The sequence below is a fragment of the Loxodonta africana genome, chromosome 8 (assembly GCF_030014295.1).
Source record: "Loxodonta africana isolate mLoxAfr1 chromosome 8, mLoxAfr1.hap2, whole genome shotgun sequence".
NCBI classification, from domain to species: Eukaryota; Metazoa; Chordata; class Mammalia; order Proboscidea; family Elephantidae; genus Loxodonta; species Loxodonta africana.
The window spans coordinates 120,619,972-120,642,189 of NC_087349.1; the positions used below are offsets into that span (position 1 = coordinate 120,619,972).

Below are 22,218 nucleotides of genomic sequence, written 5' to 3' on the forward strand. Positions count from 1 at the left end.
TCAGAGATAAATGGAATCCTTTTAGCACCAGGGACAGCTGCACAGGCAAGCCCCTCCTCTGGGCTGGTGTTGCTGCCTCTCCTAAAGAGTAGACACGGACAGCCTGAGGGTGCTTGGCTGGCCCTTGGGCAACCAGCCTGGACAGAATCTGTTGGGGCACCATGGACTAGCGGGGTGCTAAAGGGACAGCTCTGGGCCTGCCCAGAGACCACCAGAGTAACCCGTTTTAATGAGGCCATGTCTTTAAAATGTGTGTCCCCACAGTGGTTGGAGTCTGCCTACTTGCCTGCTCAGGGCTGATGTCCTTTTCCCCCAGAGACAAAGGAAGGAGCCTGGAGCCCCTCTCCAATCACCCCATCCACTGCACCCCTCGCCTTTGTTAGGACTAGTGGATCAGCCACCAAGACAGGGATCTGGGGGACTCTCCGTGGACTCAGCCTACCTCCCACTTCAGGGCCACACTGGGCAAGCCCAGGCTGGCTGGCTGGGTAAATGGTTCTGGCGTCTGAGCGGTCAGGGTCAGAGGTGGATTGGAAGGAGCTGCGCGTGTTGGAGATGGGGAAAGAGGAGCAAGGGCGCTAGCAGCCCAGTGGGGGGTCTGTGAGGGGAGTGCTGGGGGCGGGGCCTCCCTGTGCTCACGGCTGGTGTGGGAGGAGGGGTCAGCCTGTTCTGTGTGGCTGCCCAGAGCCAGTGGAGGGAGACCCAGGTGGTTGTAGCTGTGATACCCATGAGCTTTTTAATAGGTAGCGCTATAGAAGAGCCCTGGTGGTGTGGTAGTGAAGAGCTCGGCTGCCAACCAAAAGGCTTAAATCCACCGGCCGCTCCTTGGAAACCCTATGGAGGCAGTTCTACTCTGTCTTGTTGGGTCAACTGTGAGTCCGAATCTACTCTACAGCAACGGGCTTGGTTTTTGGGTTGTGGTATAGCGAAGTGGTACAAAGGGCGTTCCTGGTTCCCCAGGTCTCCTGGCAGAGCTGCTGTGGATGTCAGGCCTGCAGGGGAGGGGAGAGACTTGGGAGGAGTCACATGCAGAAATGCAAGCCCCTGGGTGGGGGGGAGGGTGGGAGGGGATGGACTTGCTGGTCTCAAGAGCCGCTTCAGATTCCTCACTAACTCCTGAGAGAGCTGCCCCACACATCCTGTAGGGGATCCTCTGGGGCTTGATATGAAACTTCTGAGGGAATTAACGGGTCAGTGAAGGAGGCGGGAAGCTCAGACAGCCCTGCCCTGGCCACCGTCCTCCTGGGTCAAATAACGCCAGCAAGTCACATCACAGCCCCACGGCCCCACACAAAGCTTGGGACCACTGAGGAGGAGGCAGGACAGTAGTTGGCATGGGCACTGGTGAGGAAGATGGCCAGCTGCCAACCAGCCCTGTCCTGACGGGTGTTCAGCCCAGGCTGGTTCTCTGAAGTGGACTCCAGCAGTGTCAGGGTCACCCAAGGGTGTGTGAGGCAGATGCAAACTCGAGGCCGGGCGGCAAGGACCTGTATTTCTCAGCAGCTCCCAAGTGCTGCTGGTACTGCTGGTGCAGCCTGTAAGAGGACCACCGAAGCTCGCTGGGTCTCAGTGGTTTCCTGCCTGCCTGCCTCTCTACGAGGACCCAGAGCAGATAGAGGCCTGGCCTGGCACAGCCTGGAGATGGTGCGGGCAGGGCAGGATCCCAGAACTACATGTCCTGCCCAGCCCCTGTGGCCACTTGGTCCCCTCCAGCAGACAGGAGAGCCAGGCTACGGCACCCAGCTGGCCAGAGCCTTTGGATCTGAGCAGCGGGCCGACTATCTGCCAGCCTCTCCAGCCTTGGCCCCAGGCTGAGGGACCACACCTGGCTCGTGGGCAGGGTCTCCGTCCCCTGCCCCACATGAGCCGTGGCATGGCCCTAGAGCAGGCACCGGGCTGCGCTGCGAGGAGGGAGGCTGCTTCCCGACCTGTGCACCAGCTGTCTGTGGTGCCACTTGGCTCTACTTCGAGGCTGGGTTGAGGCCGTGGTGGCAAGCATGGGCTGGCAGCTTCTCAGTGGGGCACGTCACGGGCACAAGTGATGCCTGCCAGGGCGAACACAAACCTTGTTTTCTCTCTTCTTCCTCACTACCTCCTCCTCCTCTCATCTTTCCTTTTCTGTAAGGTAAGCTGACTTCCTTTTTCTTCTGTAGTTCCATAGTAAAATGCTAACGCTCTGCAGGGCATAACCCCCTGCTAGGGGACATCGCTTGGACACTGGGTCTGTGGCTCCATCAAGGCCTCTGATGAGTGGGTGGGCAGGGGCTTGAATGGCAGGCCCCCCGCCTCCCTGAGGAGGAGTGTTGGGGTGACATGGGCATGGGAGCCTGGGGATAGAGATGGCCTTGGGACCCCTTTTGCCAAGTGTGTCCATCTTGTTGACCCCAGAGTCCAGAATCCTTTGGGGCTTGTGGGCAAAGAGGACCGTGCTGGCCACAGCCAGTCTGATGGTCCCGCCATTCAGGAGTGGAGAGAGACAGGCTTGCCAGAGGTGCTGGGAGGTGGGCAGGGCTCAGATGAGGTGTTCCGCAGCCCCCGGAGCCCTGCCCTGTATGGGCCACCTGCCACCTGCTGCCAGGACCCGGAGGAGTGACAAGACCCTATGCCCCTCTTGGGGCGTGGCCTCCTGCCTGGGCCCAGCCTGGCACCCTCTTGTGGTCCCATAGGTGGCCAGCCACTTCCTGGGACACAGTCTCTGTTCCATCCAGCCCGAGGAGTAGGTGGTGATAGCGCTGGTCCTGCCTGCCCCCTGGCCTAGCCTGCGAGGTGCCCCTCAGCTGAGAGACCTTGGGTGGGGACGCTCACCACCTAGGCCAAATGACTGGCAGCCCTGGGGTCACTGGCCTGGCTGGCTGCTGGGACCATGCCAAGCTGCAGAGCACAGACGGCTGTGGGTGTGGGATCCACACTGTCAGTATCGGGCACTCCCGGGAGGCACTGGTCCCCGGCAGGACAGTGCTCACACCCAGTCCTGTGGGCACCTGAGGGCCCTTACATGGAGGAGCAGTGGGACCCCAGGGCCACCACTGCTTATGCTGCCCTTTTCCCCCCACACAGCAGCCAAGAGTCTACTGAACAAGAAGGCAGATGGAGTCAAGGTGAGGAGGCTTGCTGGCCGGGTGTGGGAGAAGCCACCTTGGCAGGCAGGAGGGTGTATGGCCCCGCCCAGCTCTCTTCCATGTCTCACAGGCTCTTCTTCTCTCCACAGCCCCAGACGAACAGCACCAAAAACAGTGCGGCAGCCACCAGCCCCAAGGGGACGCTGCCTCCTGCAGCCCTGGTACTGGCTCCTTCTCAACTGTCCTCACGTCCTGGGCTGTGGTTGTCCCCTCTGTCAGAGGTCCAGGGTCCCCAGCAGGCACACACCAGCCCCTGTGCCCCCGGGGGGAGTGAGGGTCAGGCTTACTTCTGGACAAGAGAGGCTGCGTCATGAGCCCAGGGTCAGGTGGGCACGCAGGGAGCCCCTCACTTGGGGCTTGTCCCACTTGTAGGTGACCCCCCTCCTGAGGGGCTGCACAGCAGGGGTGCAGGTGGCTGGGGCTCTGCAGCCACCTGAGGTCTGGGCAAGTGCCTCCTGGGGGACTAGGGTGCAGGCCAGGGGGAGAAGGAGGCTGTAACCAAGGCCACAGCTGGGCCTGGCTTGGAGGGACTCTGAAGGGGCAGCCCAGGGTGGTGTCATCAAGTGCCTCAGGGCATTGAGGTGCTGTCCTGCCCCAGACCCGCTCCCTGAGTCACCACCAGGATATTGTGTCTGGGAGGTGGGGGCTGTGCTTCCCCTCAACAAGTGGGGCCACTCTGTGGACATAATGTCTCCGCAAGAAAAAGGGCCTGGTCCTGGCGTCTGCACCCACCCAGAGCCCTAGAGGGAGGGAGGAGAGAGCCACAGTACCTTGGCTGTCTCCATCAGTGACCAGCCCTGCCTGCAGCCCTGACCCCACTGCACCAGCCTCACAGCCTGGGTTGTCTCGACCGTTGGTCTGTGCGTGCCACACTCCAAGGCCAGGTGAGGCCAAGTGAGGAGCAGGGTGTCTGTACTGCCAGACTGCCTGAGAGCGGCTGCACTGGGGGCTTTTCAGAAAGCCCAAGAAGCAAGGGCGGGGCAGGGAAGGTGACACGGGGCAGACCCCTGAGCAGCCTGTGAGAGGTCACCAGGCAGGCTGGACAGTGCCTTCCTACCCAGTGACCCCCAGCTGGTGCACCCAAGAGTGCAGCGCCGGTCTGAGCAAGTCATCCTGAGAGGTTGGGGTTCGCTGGTCCGGAGGCTCCTGCATGTGCTTGAAAGGCCTGTGTGGGTGCCCATGTGCCCCAGGCTGGGACCACTGTCCCCAGCTTCACCTCCAGCCCCCCTTGGCTTCAGGAGGGCTGGGTTTATACGTAGGGCCAGTCTCAGCTTGGGGGAGAGAGCTGTGGTGGTGAGGCAGGTGGGAGCTGCCGGAGCCCTGGTGGTGGTGGGAGGGGCCGGCAGTGGCCTCAAAGGCCTCAGCACCGTCTCCATCTCGCACCATCCATCTCCATGTGCCACCCCCACCCCAGGCTGCCACACAAAGCTTCAGGCCTGTGGACCCCACCAAGCTGAGACAGGAGGTCCAGACAGGCACCTCCCAAGCAGGCAGCGCACTCACGTTGCCCCGAGCGTGGCCATGCTCCCTGCTTCTGGCATGGCCATGCCCTCTCCCACTTGGCTTCAGTCAGCTTCATCCATGTTTCTCCCAGCCCCCCTTTGAACCATTCTCGAGTAGCAGTCCTGCTTCACCCCCTCCATGCACTGCCACTCTCTTCTCTCTCCACGTCCTGGCTCTCCTCCTCTTCTCACTCTCCCTCTCTCTCCTCCTCTGTCTTCCTTCTCCTGTAGGAGCCTCAAACCACCGTTATCCATAACCCCGTGGACGGGATTAAGGTACTGCTGCCTCTTTCCTTGTGCCCTGTGGGAGCTCTGCCCGGGAGGAGGCAGACGGCAGTCTGGCTGGCACTGGCCACTTGCCTCCTCGAGCCCTCAGCATGCCCCAAGTCCAGGGCGAGGGCCTGGGTGCTGACCAGGGTGCAGGAGTGGCGTGGAGGCAGTGTGCATGATGCAGCCTCCTGTCTGGTTGGCAGCAGGAGGCAACTTGCATTCAGCCCAGAGAACTGAGGAGGCCAGGTAGTTGCTGCCCCGCAGGGAGGGTCCAGGGACCACAGCATAGGGTGCCCAGCCACGGTGTAATGAGGTCCACACTGCAACCAGCACCCTTGTTAGCACAGGGTACCCATGAGCACGGGGCCAGGGCTCCCTGCTGTCTCTGCCCCACCCCCCGCTGGCCGTGGCCAGGCCCATCCAGCTTAGTTAGAAGAGGGGCTGTGCCAGGAGGGTCTCCTACACCCAGAGCTACTGAAAGGGTCCCAGCAGAAGGCTGGCTGGACTCGCCACCATGCCCATCAGTGCTGGCCTGGCAGGGACAGGGTACACATCCGTGTCCCCGAGCACTCTCCCACCCGGTATCCCTGAACAGCATCTTCTCTTCTCTCCCACCTTCTCTGCTCATCAGCTCCCATGGCTCATCGCATCACATCCTCCTGGGGGGAGGGAAGGGAGGGCGGTGTGGTGGGATCAGACAGGCCTGCAGCCTGACCTTCCTGGGGTCCTTCGCAGCCCCCTGCGCCCCGCCAGGCCCCTGCCTCCTCCTAGCCACACCTCCACCTCTCCTGTCCTCAGAAGACATCTGACTGGACCAGCCCCACCTTCTCCTGGGGCGAGCAGGGAGGCCACCCGAGGGTGTGAGAGAGGGGAGGGCCCAGCATTGCCCCATCCCACAGCCTGGGTGCGTGTTCCTCCAGACGGTATGTGTCGGGGTAGGCTTGTGCTCTCCCTGCGGAGGGGCCTCCAGGCAACCTCCTGGGGCTGTGCTGAACCCTGATCTTGCACCCTGAAGACCCGCCACAACACACACACATGCACACATCTGACCTGGGGCCCAGGCGGTGTGTCCGGTTGGGTGGGGGCCGGGGGCTGGTCCTTTGAGGACCCTTGAGTGAAGATGTTTCTTCTGAGGAGTGGAGCAGATGTCCCCGGGGACTTGGGGGCAGGTGGATGAACCAGAGTTTTTATCTGAAGGCAGTAAGCCACCAGAGCTGGGGTGTGGGTCCCGGCCATGCTGCCGTTGAGGTCAGCAGCACCATCTGGTCTGGCAGCCTTCAGCGGGACGGTCCAGCCCACCTCGCACAGGAAAGGACCTGTGACCCTCTCACCCTGCTGGCCCTGTGTTCCTGGGTGTCCCATCCTGTCTGAGGTTTTGAGAAGGCAGAATCCTCTCTCCTGTCTTTTTGAAGAGAGTCTTTCCCTGCCTGTGGTGGCTGTGGATGAAGTGAAGTCTCCGGCTGGGGGCAAGGCCTCACTTCCGAGCGGCAGGTGGCTGGTGCCTGGGGGCAGGGAGGGGTGTGGGTTCCTGCGCAGCCCCAGAAGGAAGCTGTGAGAATGCCCCTTGTAACCAGGGACATCCTGGTGACCAGCCAGAAGCCGCTGCCCCCTCCAGTCTTGGCTGGGCACTGTGTCCAGGGCTGGAGTTTGGCAGAGCGGGAAGAGTGTCTCCACAGTCCCCTGGTGGCCTCCAGGTCCTGGCCATTCAGCGCTGTGGGAGTGGGCTGGGCAAGGCCTGTCTGGGAGCTCTAGCAGTTCCCACCTGGGGCTGCCCCCACCTGCCGCAGGCCTTGAGCACCAGCTTCACCTGGGGCACACCAGTCCTTACCGCTCCCCTGTGTTTCCCTAGGAGTCCTCTGACAGCACCAACACCACCATAGAGGACGAAGACACAAAAGGTATCCTTCGCACCTTCCTCTGCTGCACTCTGGGATGACCAGGGATGGATGATGGGAGGGCGGAGGGGAGCCAGAGAGGCTGGGCCATGAGTCTGCACAGTGGCTGCGTCTCCCTGTGGAGGGCTCTGTCCCAGGAGCGTCTAGGGGGACCCGGCAGCCTCTGGGGGAGATGGCAGGCATCGGTTGGCCATCAAGGAGCTGTGCCCTGCCCCCGTGTGTCTGGTTCTCCGAGAGCTGCCAGGGGAGACCAGGCCGGTGTGGCTGTGCTGACCTTCGTGAGGCTTGTCTGGTTCACATGGTTCACGTTTGCTCAAAGATGCTTTTCTTCTTCTAAAGTTTCCTGAGCTTTTGGTTCAGCTGTGGCTGAAGTTGACATATGGATAGGTAGCATTATCTGCGAACCGTGAAGGTGGCTCTGGAATGTTCCGTGCTGTGTTTGCTGAGCCGAGGTAGCCTGCCTTCTAAGAGGGGTGTGGGTCTCACAGCTTTGTGTTCAGTTGTTTCATACCCTGGCTCCCAGGCCTCCCCTCCCCCACAGTCCTGAGCCAGGCCAGTGGCCTTGGTAGTGGTGCCTTCCTCCCAAAAAGGCCCAGGGCAACTGGTGGCCTCGAGCTCTCGGAGGCCCAGACTTTCACCTCCTCACCAGAGCCTTTTTCTCTGCCCACCCAGCCACCTACAACCACAGCATGGACTCCTGACCCTGGTTTCTGTCTACACGTTCCCATAGACAACCCTAACCTCACCTCAGGACTGTGCTGGGGCAGTGGGACAGCCCTGGGCCACGCCACCCTGCTCTGTCCCCCACCCCACACCCTCGGCAGGGCAGAGGCAAGAGTGTTGCTTCCCAGGGCTGACCAGTAAGATCCCCTTTGAGCTGGCAGGGCTGTGAGGCCACCCTGGTGCCCAGCCTGCAGGCCTCGGTCCCGGATGGGGTTCTGCAGCAGGACTGACTGCTGGCTGTGGGTTGGGGCTGGGCCAGAGCAGAACACAGGTGCCAGGGTGGCCACCTGGACCCCAGCGGCCCTTCCTGTAGGAAGGGTGGGGAGAGAAGAAGCCTCAGCCCCTCGGCCTCTGCCTAGACACCCTTCTGGCCGGTGGGAGAGGCTGGGGAGGGGCCTGGAGCGGGCCTGAGAAGCCTTTCGAGGCTGGCTGGGTGCCTTGCTCGGGCCCGCAAGCCAACCCAATGTGGCCCTGATTGGCTTCGAGGCCACAGGCAGACATGACTTGTCTGCTTTGGCAGGTAAAAGCTGCGCTGCTGTCCGTGTTATGGTGCTGTCCCCTTGCTGTGTCCCACTGGGGCAGCCCATAGCTAGTCCCATATCCCTTCCTTCACTCCCTACGGACTGCTGCCGACTGCTGGGAGAAGAGGGGTGCACCGAGGGAGGAGCAAACCCTCACACTTTGGTCCTCCCCCAGGGGCCAGGCACAGGAAGTTGTTTTTTACCTACAGGCTCCTGGCCCCTGGCTTTCCCCTGTGGTTTTCTCCCCCAAGTACCCCCACAGCCTCCTGTCACTCACCGTCTGTCTGTTCCACCTCAGCCCCCAGGATCTCTGACATCCTGAGCTCAGTGAGGAGGGTCTCAGGGACCCCAGAAGCTGAGGGGCCCCCACCCTGCCTGTCTCCGACTCTCCTAGGTCCCCTGCCCCCGTGTAAGTAGCCACCCCAGGCCTGCTACCCTGCTGCCGGGGGCTCCCTGCGAATGGCCTGGTGGCTGAACTGCTTCCTTGCACCCCCTGCACGGCCTCGGCTCCCCTCGCGGGCGACTGCCCGGGGCCAGGCAGAGCTGTGCGGGCACCTGGTGTATTATCCTCTGCGCTAACTCGGGATGGGGATGGAGTGCCCCGCTTCTCTCCAGGGGCCCAGCCCCACCCCCTATGCTCACATCCCACCTGCTTCCTTCCCAAACCTTACAGCTAACTCCCCCAGCCCTGGGCCACTCCCCCACAGGGTCTATCTGGCAGCCCAGGGGCAAGCAAGGACCCTCTGGGGTCCCTCATCAGAGTATCTGGTGGGGCCCCCAGCTGCCGCCTCTGGGCTCCATCACAGAGCCTGGCCTGGGCAGCACCGAGCCTGCTGGCACCCCTTGACCATGGGGCACCCTGTCCCCATATGGAGGGCTCCTGGTGTGAATTCCCTTCCACACTGGTGTCTGAAGCAGAAGAAGGTGTCTGTGACCTGACCCCACCCAAGGGCCCAGGGGCTCGCGGGCAAAGAAATGTTACAGAAAGATATTTCCACGTTCACAGCCCTGTGTACTTAAAAGGTGTGCCCCAAACAGGCTGTCCACCTGAGGCTGGGACCATCTGTTCTTGTTCACGTTCTTGCGCTCACTAATTCACTTGATGTGTCCATCTTTCAAGCCCTTGCCTGGTCCCTTTGTGACAGGAGTGTCCTCTGTCCCTTTTGGGCCAAGTTGCCACCATCTGCCTAAAGCAGGTTTCAACCCCACCTCCACAAACAGGTGTACATTCCTTCTTGTACCCCTCATCCCCGCACTCCCCTTCTGTGCCCCTGCATTTCCACTCCACCCCCAGTGACTCTGTCCCCTCAGTCCCCTGCAACTCCCCACAACCTCTACATCCCCCCCGCCCCCCCATTTCTCCACATCCCCACCACATTCTCTACATTCCCCCAGGTCCACTCACAGACTCCTCCATCCTCTCCCCTTCCATCTTCCACGGCCCCCCATGGCCCCCACACACCCCCCCCCGAAACTCCCTCATCCTGTCCCCTTCCATCCCTCATGGCCCCCACCCCCTCACCCCACAAACTCCCCCATTTTGTCCCCTTCTATCCCCCATGTTTCCCACCCCGCTACAAACTCCCCCATACTGTCCCCTTCTCACACAGCTCCTCGTGTTCTTCCAAATTCCCTGCAAACTCCTCCATCCTCTCCACTTCTCCTACATTCCCCCACATCCCCGAAATCCCCCATAAACTCCTTTGTTTTCTCCCCTTCTATCCCTCTCATCCTCCCACATCTTTTCCTCCAGACTCCCCCAATTCCCCCATAAAGTCTTCCACCCACTCCCTTCCATCTCCATCCTCAAGTCCCCCCTTGTCTCCCTCCTCTCTCACACCCTCCCCCCATCCCGCTACCCCAGGGCTTGCCTTCCCAGCCACAGGTTCACCGTGCCTGCCCCAGTGCCTGTCCTGTCCTCACCATCTGTCTGTTCTGCCCCAGTCCCCAGGGTTTCTGACATCCTGAGTTCAGTGAGGAGGGACTTTGGGACTCTGGAAGCCGAGGGTCCCCCGCCAGTCGGGCCCCCACCCTGCCCGTTTCCGACTCTCCTAGGCCCCCTGCTCGCCCCGTGTAAGTAGCTTTCTGAAGGGGCTGCTGCTGCTTTTTGGGTTCACACTGATGCCTGAGGCCCCTTGCTGTGTGGCCCGTGTGGGTATGCCTGCAGCCGGGCTGGGATGCAGCCTGCTTCAGGGGAGGGCAGGAGACTAGAGGGGGCCACAAGGCCCCTTTGCTGCATCACAGTGTGTTAGTTAAACCATATGAAAATGCCATTTGGTCTCAGAAAATGGAAATTGTAGTTAAAGAAATGAGTGTGTGTGTATTCAAAACACCTGTGTAGGGGGAACGACTCAGAAAGTAAGGGTCTGTAGCTAAACCGCAGCTCCCACTGCTGTGTGGCTCCTAGTTTACCCTGGGTGATAAGTGGGATAAACAGTGATCAGCATGAACCCCAGGGGCTGCCCCGTGGCTGCGAGCCAGTGCCTGTTCAGGGCTTGGCAAACTGTGAAGTGCTGGGCTGGGGGCCCCTGTGCCTGTGGGACACAGCGTGGAATCTGAGGGGCGTGTCTTTGCGGTGGGGCCATGGTTGGGGCAGCAGGAGCAGTCGGGGCGGTGTGTGGCACAGAGGTGGCTGCATATGGAGGCAGCAGCGAGATGCAGGTCAACCTGGAAGCTGGGAGGCGCCAGTGGTGTTCCTGAGCTTGTCTGGAGCTGCGGGCACCTGCACTGTGTATCACTTACAGGGATGGATGACATCTCAGGGCTGCAACCCCTGCCTCCGCCCCCACTGTGGGGGACGCTGGGGCTGAGAGGCAGTGCCGAAATGCTTCCTGAGAAGAGGCTGCTGGGCCCAGGGTGGGTGGATGCCAGGGCACAGGGGCCCAGAATGGCCGGGGAGTGGCTGGGTGAGTACGCAGGGGTCCTGGGGCTCTGCACAGACCTGGCCAGGACTGGCCCTGCTGAGGGGGTGGCAAGGGTGAGAGGAGAGAGTGGAGCTCCTGGAGCACTGGGGGCAGGGGAGCGGCTGGGGACACAGCCTGCAGGTGTGAGGGGCCTGGCGGCTAGCTGCTGAGGACCTGGCGATGGAGGGGTGGCTGCAGCCTCTGGGGCAGTGGGGCTGTGGGGCCAGCTGAGCCTCTGGAGGTGTCAGGAAACTGTCCAGCCCTGCAGATGGTACAGGGCCTGGTTCACAGGTGAGGGACCTGAGGCAGGGAGGGCAGTCTGGATGGATTTGGCCAGCTAGGGCTCCTTCACAAGTTTGTCTGGGGGTGAGGCCCACAGTTGGTCTGGGTCCACCAGGAGACTGAGAGCTTGAGTGAGGGGTGCTCCGTGTAGCCACCCCCCGAGTGCTCTAGGCCAGAGGGGAGGGTAGCCGCCAACTGATCAGTGCTGGGGGCTGGGTGTGCAGGTGGTGGGGTGGCCGTCACTGAGTTGGGTCCCTGCTCCTGGAGGCCACTCTGGCACCCCGAGCATCCCAGCCCCTTGAGTGCTGGGGGCATCAGCAGGTGGAGGAACAGGCAGGGTCATAGGGTGGTGTCTCCAGCTTCTGAGGGGCTGGGGTGCATTTTAGCTTTGTCTTACACTGGAGCCAAGATGCTGAGCCTGGATGTGTGCAGAGGTGCCTGCCCAGGGGAGCCTTAGCTCTGCTCCCTGAGCCCTCCTCTCCAGACCAGGGAGGCCAGGACTGTGCACAAATGGGCATTTCTAGAGAGGACCAGCTTGATGGGCCTGCCTCAAGAGGGTCCAGTAGCCCAGGCACAGGACGTGTTCCACAGCTGTCTGCATTTGTAATCAGGGTAGGTGCCCCGGCCCCCAGAGAGCCAGGCCCTCAGCCAGGCCCCCGGGGCCAGGGCCACCATCTCCCCTTTGCCTCCTCAGGCTGTTCTCTAGAATCTGGGATTATACTCAATCCAAACTGATCCCTTGAAGGTGCCTGTCTGGGACAGGGCATGTGGGAGCTCCCTCACTGACCTCCCAGGGGACCATGAATTTAGCCCTGGCTGGCATGGTGGGAGGGGTCCCAGAGGGAGCCGGCGGGACAGAATCTGCTCTGGCTCTAACTGGACCGTTAGGCTGTGAAAAGGAGCCTGAAGCCTGTGGCCCCTGGGGTCTCTCAGCATTGCCCTCTGGGGACGTTCACTTGGCAGGGTCCCTCCTAGGCTGGATCTCATGCCATGTGCCATGGCTTTGCCTCCCCATGTGCCTGGGAGTGTGGGCTCAGGTGGTCCTCAGCTGTCAGGCTCCACTGGGCCTTCTTCATGGGCAGAAGCCCCTTCATACCTGCCGCCTCCTGGGGTGCCTCCTCCCTCGCTTGTGTAAAATGTGCTTCTCCAGGGCCCAAGACACTGAGGACACAGGAGTGCCTGCATGCCATTTGGGAGGCAGGGATCACACTTGCACCAGGGAGCAACCCAAAGCAGGGCAGCACTGGGGTTGAGTTGCACTGAGGTCTGGGCAGCAGTGATTCCGTAGGGTCAGAAGGCAGCATCCAGCATCAGGCCTTATTCATGGCTGTGTGAATTGCCTTGTGAAGCCTCAACTTCCTTATCTGTAGAATGGGTGTGGTATACATACTTTAACCCTGTTTCCCAGACTTTGGGCATCCGGTTACCATCTTCGTGATTTATGCTGTAACCATATATCCCTTTTTCTATTGTTTACTTAATGTATTTTGTTTATGCTGACTCCCATTTCTTTCTTTAAAAAACAACTTGTTGAGATATAATCCACATTCTGTAAAGTTGACAGTCTTAAGGTGTACAGTTCAGGGGTTTTTAGTATAGCGATAACTACTATTTAATTTCAGAACATTTTCCGTACCCATTAGCAGTTACTCCTCATCCCCTACCCCCCAGCAACTTCTAATCTACTTTCTGTTGCTGTGGATTTCACTAGTCTAGATATTTCGTATGAATGGAATCAGACAATATGTGGCCTTTTGTGACTGGCTTCTTTCACTTAGCATAATGCTTTCAAAGTTCATCCATGTTGTAGCATGTGTCAGGACTTCATTACTTTTTATGGCCAAATAATATTCCATTGTGTAAATATACCACATTTTATTTATCTATTTATTAGTTGATGGACAGTTGGTTTGTTGCCACTTTTTTGGCAGTTATGAATAATGCAACTATGAACATTCATGTATAAATTTTTGTGTGGATATATGTTTTCAATTCTTTTGGATATATACTTAGGAGTGCAATTGCTGGTAACTCGATGTTTAATTTTTTTGAAGAACTGCCAAACTGTTTCCAAAGTGGCCGCACCACTTCACATTTCCACTAGCAAAGTATGAGGCTTCCAATTTCTTCAGAGTCTCACCAACACTTGTTTTGTATTTCTGGTAATAGCCATCGTAGTGGGTGCAAACTGATACCTCATTGTGACTTTGATTTGAATTTCCCTAAGGACTAAAAATGCTGAACGTCTTGACGTGCTTATTGGCCATCTGTACATCTTTAGAGTAATGTCTATTCAGATCCTCTGCCCATTTTTTAATTAGGTTATTCCTCTTTTTATTGTTGAGTTGTTATCCTTTATATATTCTGGATACAAGTCCGTTATGAGATACATGATTCGTGATTATTTTCTTCCATTCTGTAGGTTGTCTTTTCACTTTGATAGTGTCCTCTGAAGCACAGAAGTTTCTAATACTGATGATATCCAGTACATCTATTTTTTCCTTTGTCGCTTGTACTTTTGGTGTCACATATGAGAAAACTTTGTCTAATCCAAGATCATGAAGATTTACTTCTATATTTCCTTCTAAGAGTTTTATAGTTTTAATACATTTAGGTCTCTGGTCCATTTTGAGTTAATTTTCATATATGGTGTGAGGAAGGGATCCAACTTCATTCTTTCACACGTGGAAATCCTGTTGTCCCAGCACCATTTGTTGAAAAGACTGTTCTATCACTCATTGAATTGTCTTGGCACCCTTGTCAAAAATCAGTTAACCATAAATGTATCAGTTTATTTCTGGTCTCTGAATTCTATTCCATTAATCTATATGTCCATCCTTATATTTTGTAGTAAGTTTTGAAACTGAGAAATGTATGTCGTTCAAACTTGTTCTTTTTCAAAGTTGTTTTGTTTATTCTGGGTCCCTTGCATTTCCACGTGAATTTTAGGATCAGCTTGTTAATTTATGGGAAAAAAAAAAAAAAAGCAACTGGAATTTTGACAGGGACTGTGTTGAATATTTAGATCAATTTAGAGAGTATTACTATCTTAACATTATTAACTCATCCAGTCCATGAACAAGGGATATCCTTCCATTTATTTAGATCCTCTTTAATTTCTCAGTGATGCTTTATAATATCCAGGGTGCAAGTCTTGCACTATTCAACCAGGCAGCTGATAGCTCTGTCTTAGCCTTCACACCCTGCTTGCACAGATCCTCCAGGTCAACCCAAGGAGAGAGAGCATAGGGCCTTCTCAGGAGACTCCTGGCCTGTGCAGAGCCCTGCACACACATGTGCCCTCCAGTATCCCTAGGAATCTGATAGAGCTTTTCAAGGTCCCCATAAACATCTTCTTCCTTGGTTTTCCCTTTTAAGATTTTTGGTCGGCCTCTTGTTAGCCACAGCTGGTAACACTGTCCCAGGCAGCTGTGGCATTAAACAATTGCTGCTGATTGTTTTCAACAAATGTCTTGTGAATGGGGCTGCGCACCCAGAGTAAGCTCTCAGTCGGATCAGATAAGGACTAGCCCTGAAAACGGAGCTTTTCCATGAGCTACCAGTCAGATAGGGACAGTTCTCTGGGATGGGACTTTTGGGGTGCTCCAAGCCCATTCTGTCCCCTCCAGGACTGCCAGGTTGCTGGCTGTCATTGCTAACCGTAGTTATGAGGCTGCGGGAGCTTGGTGTTGGCTGCAGTCTCAGGCTCTGTGGGTTGGCAAGATGGGTGCCAGTAGCCCCAACCCATTTTTCTTCCATTTTTAGTTGTAATTAATTTTTAAGAACTCAATATTACTTCACTGAATGGAAGATTAGTTTCACTTACCACAAGTATAAGGTAACCGTAAAAGTGCTGGGAAGCAGAACAGTGCCGTTCAATTCCAGCTGCATTCTGTTGTCTGCTGAAGATCTCGTACTTGGCCAGCCACTCTCTCTGTGTTAGAAAGGAGATTAATAAGTGTCACGGGGGGAGTTCAGGACATGTTAACACCAGAGATGTCTCCCTTGATGTGATTGGAAGGATTGTCCAGGAACTGAAAAGGAATAGATCCCTCACTATGCCCTCCACAGACCACCCAAACCATTAGGGGCCATGGGCCAGACCTAGGGACAGGGTGGGCTCCTGAGCAGGCGTGGGACACTGAAGTTGTTGCAGCCCGTGGGAGGGGTGAGGTGATGCTGGGAAGAAGGCACTGAGGGCCCTAGGTCACCCAGAATGGAGACAGGCAGGTGGGGGGAAGGCCTGGTGGGTACTGTGGTTGCAGGGAGGATGACATCTGGGTAGGGGAGGGGTCCGTCAGCCAGGCAAGGGGCAGACAAGTGCATTAGGGCATTTTCCTGGGAACAGAAGGGCGTCTGGGCCAGTGACATTGGGCTGGAACTGGAGGAGAGGTCTGGCCTGAAGATAGAAAGTCTAGAGCTACCTCCAGAGAAGTGGCTGGTACAGCAGGGGGAGTGGATGAGGTCCCCAGGGGAGAGAGGAAAGAGGGAAAGCAGACAACTCCAAATTGGAAAGCACCCCAGGTAGGGGCCAGAGGGGTGGGCTGGAGCAGAAGCAATTGAAGGGAAAGAGAGTTGCTGGGGTAGAATCTGAAGGGTCAAGAGGGTGAGGACTAAGGGCCGTTGACTGTGCCAGGTCAGAGCCCAAGTGCCCTCTTAGGAGCTTGGCAGAGGTACTGGGGCTGAGCTGTGTAGAGCAGGACTTGTGATCACGGGGAAGGGGCTCTGGAGCCCAAGGCCCACCCTGCCAGAGGCATCTTCCCAGGGACCACCAGGCAGTAGGGACTGGGTTCTTCAGGGAGACTCCTACACCCGGCTGTGTCATGTTCTAAAAATGAAGCTGCACCCAGACCTACAGCAGAAGTGGGGCACCCCCACCCAGCACCACACGATACCACTGGTACCTCCTGGACCTCCCATTGGGGGAGGTAGACAGGGCTGTCCCCAGGGGCCAGCCGGCCACACCCCTCACAATGGCCTGCGATTAGACTCTCAGATCCAGCAGTTCCTCGGCTTCGTCCCTCCACGGAGCACTCGGGGCTGCCCACCTCAGCGTTCGTGGCCAGAGTGGACCCCGTGTGGATGCCCATCACCAGTGCCTCAACTGAGTGGATGGCAGGATGTCCACACAGAGAGGCCAGGCAGCCCTTTTGGGAGCGTGGCTGTGCAGAGCGCTGGGGAGTCGGGGCCCTCTAGAGCATGCAGGGAGGGGCACACGTGCCCATGCTCAGAAACCTTGTGACCTGGTAGGGAGAGCCTGGCTTTTCAGTGCATTTGTTGATGTCTGAATTTTTCCCATGGGCATGTGTTTCACTCTTAAAAATCATTATGATGTGTTCATATGTGTGCACGTGTGTGGTGTGTGCATGTGTGTGCATGTGAGTGTACGTGTGTCTGTAAGGAAATGGGTACATACCTTGTTCAGGATAGTACTTTCTCTGGGGAGAGTGAGTGAAGGGCAAGATTGAAGGGGCTACACAGGGATCTTCAACTATATCCGGAGTGTTTTATGTCTTTAAGAAATGTCTAGAGCAAATATGAAAACTGTTACCCACAAGGGGGCGGGTACATCAGGTACACTGTCCTCTATGGCTTTTCCATATGTTTAAGGTATTTTGCAATAGAAGTGAATTCTAATTTTAGTTTAAAAAAATTAAAAAGGTGAATACCTTTGGGAGGGCCACAGCAGTAGGTAGGGCTGCCCAGGGGATTCTGCGGAGGGTGCAGAGGGAGGGGCTGTGGACCCAAATCCTGGGGCACCAAGCAGTCGGGCAGGAGGGGTGGGTGGTATCTGGAGGCATCAGCAGGGCCCAGGACTAGCAGCAGTGGAGACTTGGATCTATCTGAGAGGGGGGCAGTGAAGCCATGGGGTTGCAGGGCTCTCGAGGGAGAAAACAGAGATGGGTGCTCAGAGGTTACGGAGACCAGACTGGGAGCTGCCCCAGGGCTCTGTGCTGCTGTGATTTGCTCAGAGTCTTGCCCGGACCCTCTTGCTTCCCTCACCTTTGCTCCTGGAGATCCCTCCACAGCCAGCATTTGTGCTGCACCCACACCTCAGCCTGGCCCCCTGCTCCCTGGCTACCTGACCCTCCAGGCAGCCAACTGCTGCCCTGCGGGGGGCCCTTCCTGAGGTCGGGACCTTTGTTGTCCTGCAGTGGCCCCAGTTCCTAGCCTGGCCTGGCACACAGAAAACAGTTGTTACATAGCGGCATAAAGAGCAGGTGGGAAGGCAGGAGCCTGGAAGGGTGTGAGCTGGCAGGCAGGGGTGAGGGCCAGGAAGGGAGGAGGCAGGAGGGGAGTGCCTCCAGGGACTCTGGCGCTGGGCTTAAGCGTGTTTTCCCCTTTACTGCATTTTCCAGACATTTTGGTAATGTGCATGGTGTGTTTCTATCATTTAAATATGTCTTATTAAAAAATTTTTAAAAAGCTCTCCGTGGCGCCCCCTCCTCTGTGGTGGGGTGGGGTGTCCAAGGGTTTGTGCCGCCTGGGGCTGGCGCGCTCACTGGTGGTGTGCCCCTCTCAGCCCGCAAGCAGGAGATCATCAAAATCACGGAGCAGCTCATCGAGGCTGTCAACAACGGCGACTTCGAGGCCTATGCGTGAGTCCTGCTGGGCAGACAGGCGGGATGGTGGGCAGCCCCTGCTCTGCTGCAGCTCCTCCGCTGGGTGAGGGGTAGGCCGGGAGGTGGGCGGAGCCTGCCCCGGCAAGGTCCAGAAAACCCCCTCCTCACTGTGTTTGCCCCCCCAGGAAAATCTGTGATCCAGGCCTGACCTCCTTTGAGCCCGAAGCTCTGGGCAACCTGGTAGAAGGGATGGACTTCCACAGATTCTACTTTGAGAACTGTGAGTGGAGGGGCCTGCTGGGGTAGCCCAAGCGAGACCTGCCCTCCAGGGCCATGGGGTTGGTTTGCCCCACGTCCCACCTCTCAGGGGACCTGGGGCAGGAGTCCCTCCAATCCCGCAAAGGGGCGGGAATTACCCAAACCTTCGCTCCGCCCCCTCGCAGTGCTCGCCAAGAACAACAAGCCAATCCACACCACCATCCTGAACCCGCACGTGCACGTGATCGGCGAGGACGCGGCCTGCATCGCCTATATCCGCCTCACGCAGTACATTGATGGGCAGGGACGGCCCCGCACCAGCCAGTCAGAGGAGACCCGCGTGTGGCACCGCCGTGACGGCAAGTGGCAGAACGTTCACTTCCACTGCTCAGGCGCGCCCGTGGCCCCACTGCAGTGAAGGTGAGGGCAGCAGCATCCCAGAGCAGACGGTGGGGACGGGGAGGGCGGTGGAAGCTGTGGCAGAGCTACTCTCAGGGAGCCCCTGCTGGCTCCCACTGGTGACAGGAGAGTCTTTTTTTCCCCAAGAGAAGCCAGAGGAATGAAGTCACATAAGGGGGGATGGCAGGCTGCTCCCCCATTTTCTCATCTAAGAGGTGACCAGGCTGGGTGTGGTGGGGCATCCCCCAAGGTTTGGGACAGCAAATGAGGGACGGAGCCGCACACGCTGGCAAGAGGCAGGACTCACCTGAGCTTCCTGGGTGATTTAGTGGGTGGTGAAGAATCCTGCAAGCACAGCCAGTGGGCACTACACCGCGACGGCGGATGAGGGGTACATGTAGATGCCCCACTTCCCCGGGCCCAGCAAAAATAGGACAGCATTGTTACAGTTCTGTGAGAGCAGTTACATAGATGCTCTCAGTTGGCTCACAAAGTCAAATCTCAGCTGTACAGGAACGGTAGCATAATCGACTAATGACATTTTGAATCCCATTTCCTGTGCTGGGTCCTTTTGTATACATCGACTTTAAACCTCCTTTTGGGTTGCCCGTTTTGCTGACCACAAAACCTAGGGTCAGAGAAGTAAAAAGTCTTGCTTAGGAAAGTGATCCCTGTCTGCCCCTAACGGGCCCCAACCAGCAGGCAGTGACCGGGCTGCCCTACCTGCCCTGTGTTTCAGAGCTGCCCACCAGTGGTCTCATCCTGATGGAGTTGGTGTTTGGAGCCAAGCCGCCCTTTGGGGTGCACGGCCTGCCTGTCGCATGTTCGTGTCTGCCTCATCCCCTTCCCTGGTGCCTGTGTCTGCAGAAAAACCAAGACCAGATGTGATTTCTTTTTACAAACTAAATGACGACAACCACACACAAAAAAAATTGACATCGGATGAAATGAAAAAAAAAAAAACAAACTAAACAGAAAAAAAATCTGTAGAAATCACTGGCGTTTGTGGGGCTTTGAAACCAACCAGCCACTCCCCCCACAGCTCCACGTGTGTGTCCGTCCAGTGCCTCGGCCTGCAGTGACCAGGTGGGGCAGTGAAATTGTCCACAAGGCTCCACCCCCTCTGCTGACCCGTGTTGAATGGTGTTAGTTTGTTAGATAACACACACACCCCCCACAAACAAACCAAGGCATTTGCATTCTCTCTGCCAGTGCATGGGCCTCTGCAGTGGTGTGCTTACAAGTGGCTGTCATGAGCTGTCAGGCATCTTTGGGGATGGGGCCATGGATGTCCCTCTGGGCCTACCCTCCTTTCTCTGCTAGTCGTGCCTGAGAGTTGCTATTGTTCCTTCCTGCTTTTTCTTTCTTCCCTTCTGCCCATCGTCCTTTTAGCCCTGTGAAGGGATGGGTGTGGGGCTCCCCCCCATGCCCACATTCCCATCCCCAGCCATGGATGATGAATGCCAGCAAAGGGCCAGGCCAGTCCCTCAGCCCCTGGAGCTGGCATTCCTGGCTGGGCCTTGGATGCTGCCACCCTCTGGGAGGATGATGGAGACACAGTGGAGGAAACCAGAAGCGACTGGGGACTCTGCCTTGGGCTTGACCCAGCCCTCAAGACCATCCTAGAAGACCCCAATCAGCTCTGGTCTTTTCTCAGAGGCCAGTGAGGTGCAAAGCAGGTGCACTTTCGTTTCAGACTTTGTATCTGGCTGAGGCAGGCCAAAATGACATGCCCACTGTGGAGGCCTCAGCCTGGGGCTGGCCCCCTCCCTTCTCAGGCCAGGCCCCCCCGGTCAGCCCCACCACAGCCTGGAAGCAGACACGAGGAAGGACCATGGGTCTTATGCCATGACGAAGCTGGAGGGGGCCGGGCAGTGTTTGCAGTGGGTGAGCTGCAGGGCTCCAGGCTTGTGTTGTGTGATGCAGGAAGTAGCAGAGGGGACAGAAGGCATGGAGACAGGTGGCTCTGGGGCCACCTAGGCCGAGGCAGGGTCTGGACAAGTGTTTTCTGAAGTAGGAGCGTTTGTGGTTATCTAGGCCTGGAAGCAGAGGGAGGAGGACCTGGAGCTGTTCAAAAGCCAAGGCTGGAGCCCTGGAGCACAGCACAGGAGGTTCAGTGCAGGAATTAGCAGGCAAGAATTAGTGGGACTGACCAAAGCAGGCACTGAGGGTGTTGCTCCCCCAGCCCAGGCCAACAGTGCCCAGAGCTGGGGCCTGACTGCTGGGCCCTGGTGCAGTGTGAGCCTGTAGGGAGATGAGTTGGCAGCACCTTCCAGCCAACCCTGGAGGCAGCAGGGACCCAGCAGTGGGCGAGAAGGCAGGCTGTGGGCAGGGAGAAGAGTAGTCAGATGGCCTGGCCCCCTTGGAGACCAAGGCAGGCACAGTGTGAACACTTGGGAGCAGGACCCAGTAACTAGGACTTGAGGGATCCAGGGGGCATGGCTGTGCCCACAAGCTGCCAGTTGGCTTGTGAGGCAAGGTGACAGGAGGGTGGGAGAGGAGCCTGTGTCTCCATGGCTGTATGTACGTCTGTAGCTTACTGAGCACAGCTGTGAGCACTGGGTGCCTGGTGTGGTGGGAGGGCACCACGTGGTGCAGGAGATCAGACACTTCTAGAGAAGCGCTCAAGGGGTTGGCCAGATGAGGTGCCAGGGAGGAAGAGGCCCTGGGGAGGACCCTGCCCAACACCAGCCACCTTCAATTCAGGTTGCCCTTTCAACAAGGACTTTATCTTCCCCCCACAACTCAAGCTAAGGGAGGGACGTGGAATGGGGAGCAGGCCCAGGATCCCACACTCAGGGGGTTGCCCGTCGAGGGACACTCAGAGTAGACACCCATTGTGCCATCCACACTCTGCTCAGGATGGCCAGCACCCAGGCCTTCCCTCCGTGGACACAGGGTAAACATCTCCAGGCTCCATGAGCGTGAGGCCCTGGGCGGGGCGGCAGCCACCTCTGCCACTGCTCCCATTGTTACCGCAGAGCCGCCTGTCTGGGATCATTGGTGTTTTTTTTGTTTTCCTTTTTTCTGGGGACAGTTCTTTTGCATGACCTCTAAGGAGAACCACACCCCGCATTGCTACTAGGTGTCCGTGCGTGGCCCGCCCGGCTGCGGGGGCGTGCGGAGGCTCGCTGGCCGCCCCCATGCCGGTGGACCTTCCTCCCTCCTCTTTTTGCTGAGTTTTATTGTCTTTTCTTTCTGAGCCTTGTAAGTGTACAAAAATTCTTATTTTGTTCTGTCTCGGGAAACTGCAAATAAAAACAGGACAAACTGCTTCATGTGCAGCTGGGAGGTTTGTGACATGACCTGCTGACCCCACTCCACCTCAGACTCAGAACCCCTGTGGTGGGGCCCCAGGCCAGTCCCTGCCCAGGGTCCACCCAGTGTAGGGCAGGGAGGGAGAAGGGTGAGGCGTCTACCCTTGGGCCACCCCTAGGTGCTCGTTCTGTGCAGCCACACTTCACGGCTCGGCCAGCCATCACAACCTCAAGGCCCTAGCCTCTGCAGTCACCAAGTGGCCATCTCTGGGTGGGAGGAGCCCTGGCCCCCGCCCAGGCCCCGACTGTCCTGTTGTTTCTCATCTCAGCTACCCATTTGACATCTGTGCACCAATCACGAAGACCAGACACAGCAAACATGCCCACAGACCTGCGCCTCACACCCAACACGCTGGGCTGCAGGGTGACACCCCACACACCTGTACGGGAGTCAGAAGCAGCAAGGGTGACTGTGCTGTGGGCAGAGACAGTGGGTGGACACGCAGAGGGCAGCCTGGGACCAAGA

The 22,218-nt window shown here is 57.7% G+C and overlaps 1 protein-coding gene across 1 annotated transcript in view; it reads left to right on the forward strand.

Moving 5' to 3' along the window:
- The window catches only part of CAMK2B (calcium/calmodulin dependent protein kinase II beta), a 143,409-nt gene extending 121,618 nt beyond the window's left edge, over positions 1-21,791 (forward strand). The window contains exons 14-20 of the mRNA XM_064290270.1: positions 3,061-3,098; positions 3,209-3,280; positions 6,741-6,789; positions 17,739-17,814; positions 17,964-18,058; positions 18,222-18,456; positions 19,175-21,791. Of these exons, the coding sequence (XP_064146340.1) occupies positions 3,061-3,098; positions 3,209-3,280; positions 6,741-6,789; positions 17,739-17,814; positions 17,964-18,058; positions 18,222-18,454 (563 nt within the window). The 3' untranslated portion in view covers positions 18,455-18,456; positions 19,175-21,791. The remainder of the gene's footprint in view (positions 1-3,060; positions 3,099-3,208; positions 3,281-6,740; positions 6,790-17,738; positions 17,815-17,963; positions 18,059-18,221; positions 18,457-19,174) is intronic.
- The last annotated feature ends 427 nt before the right edge of the window (positions 21,792-22,218 follow it).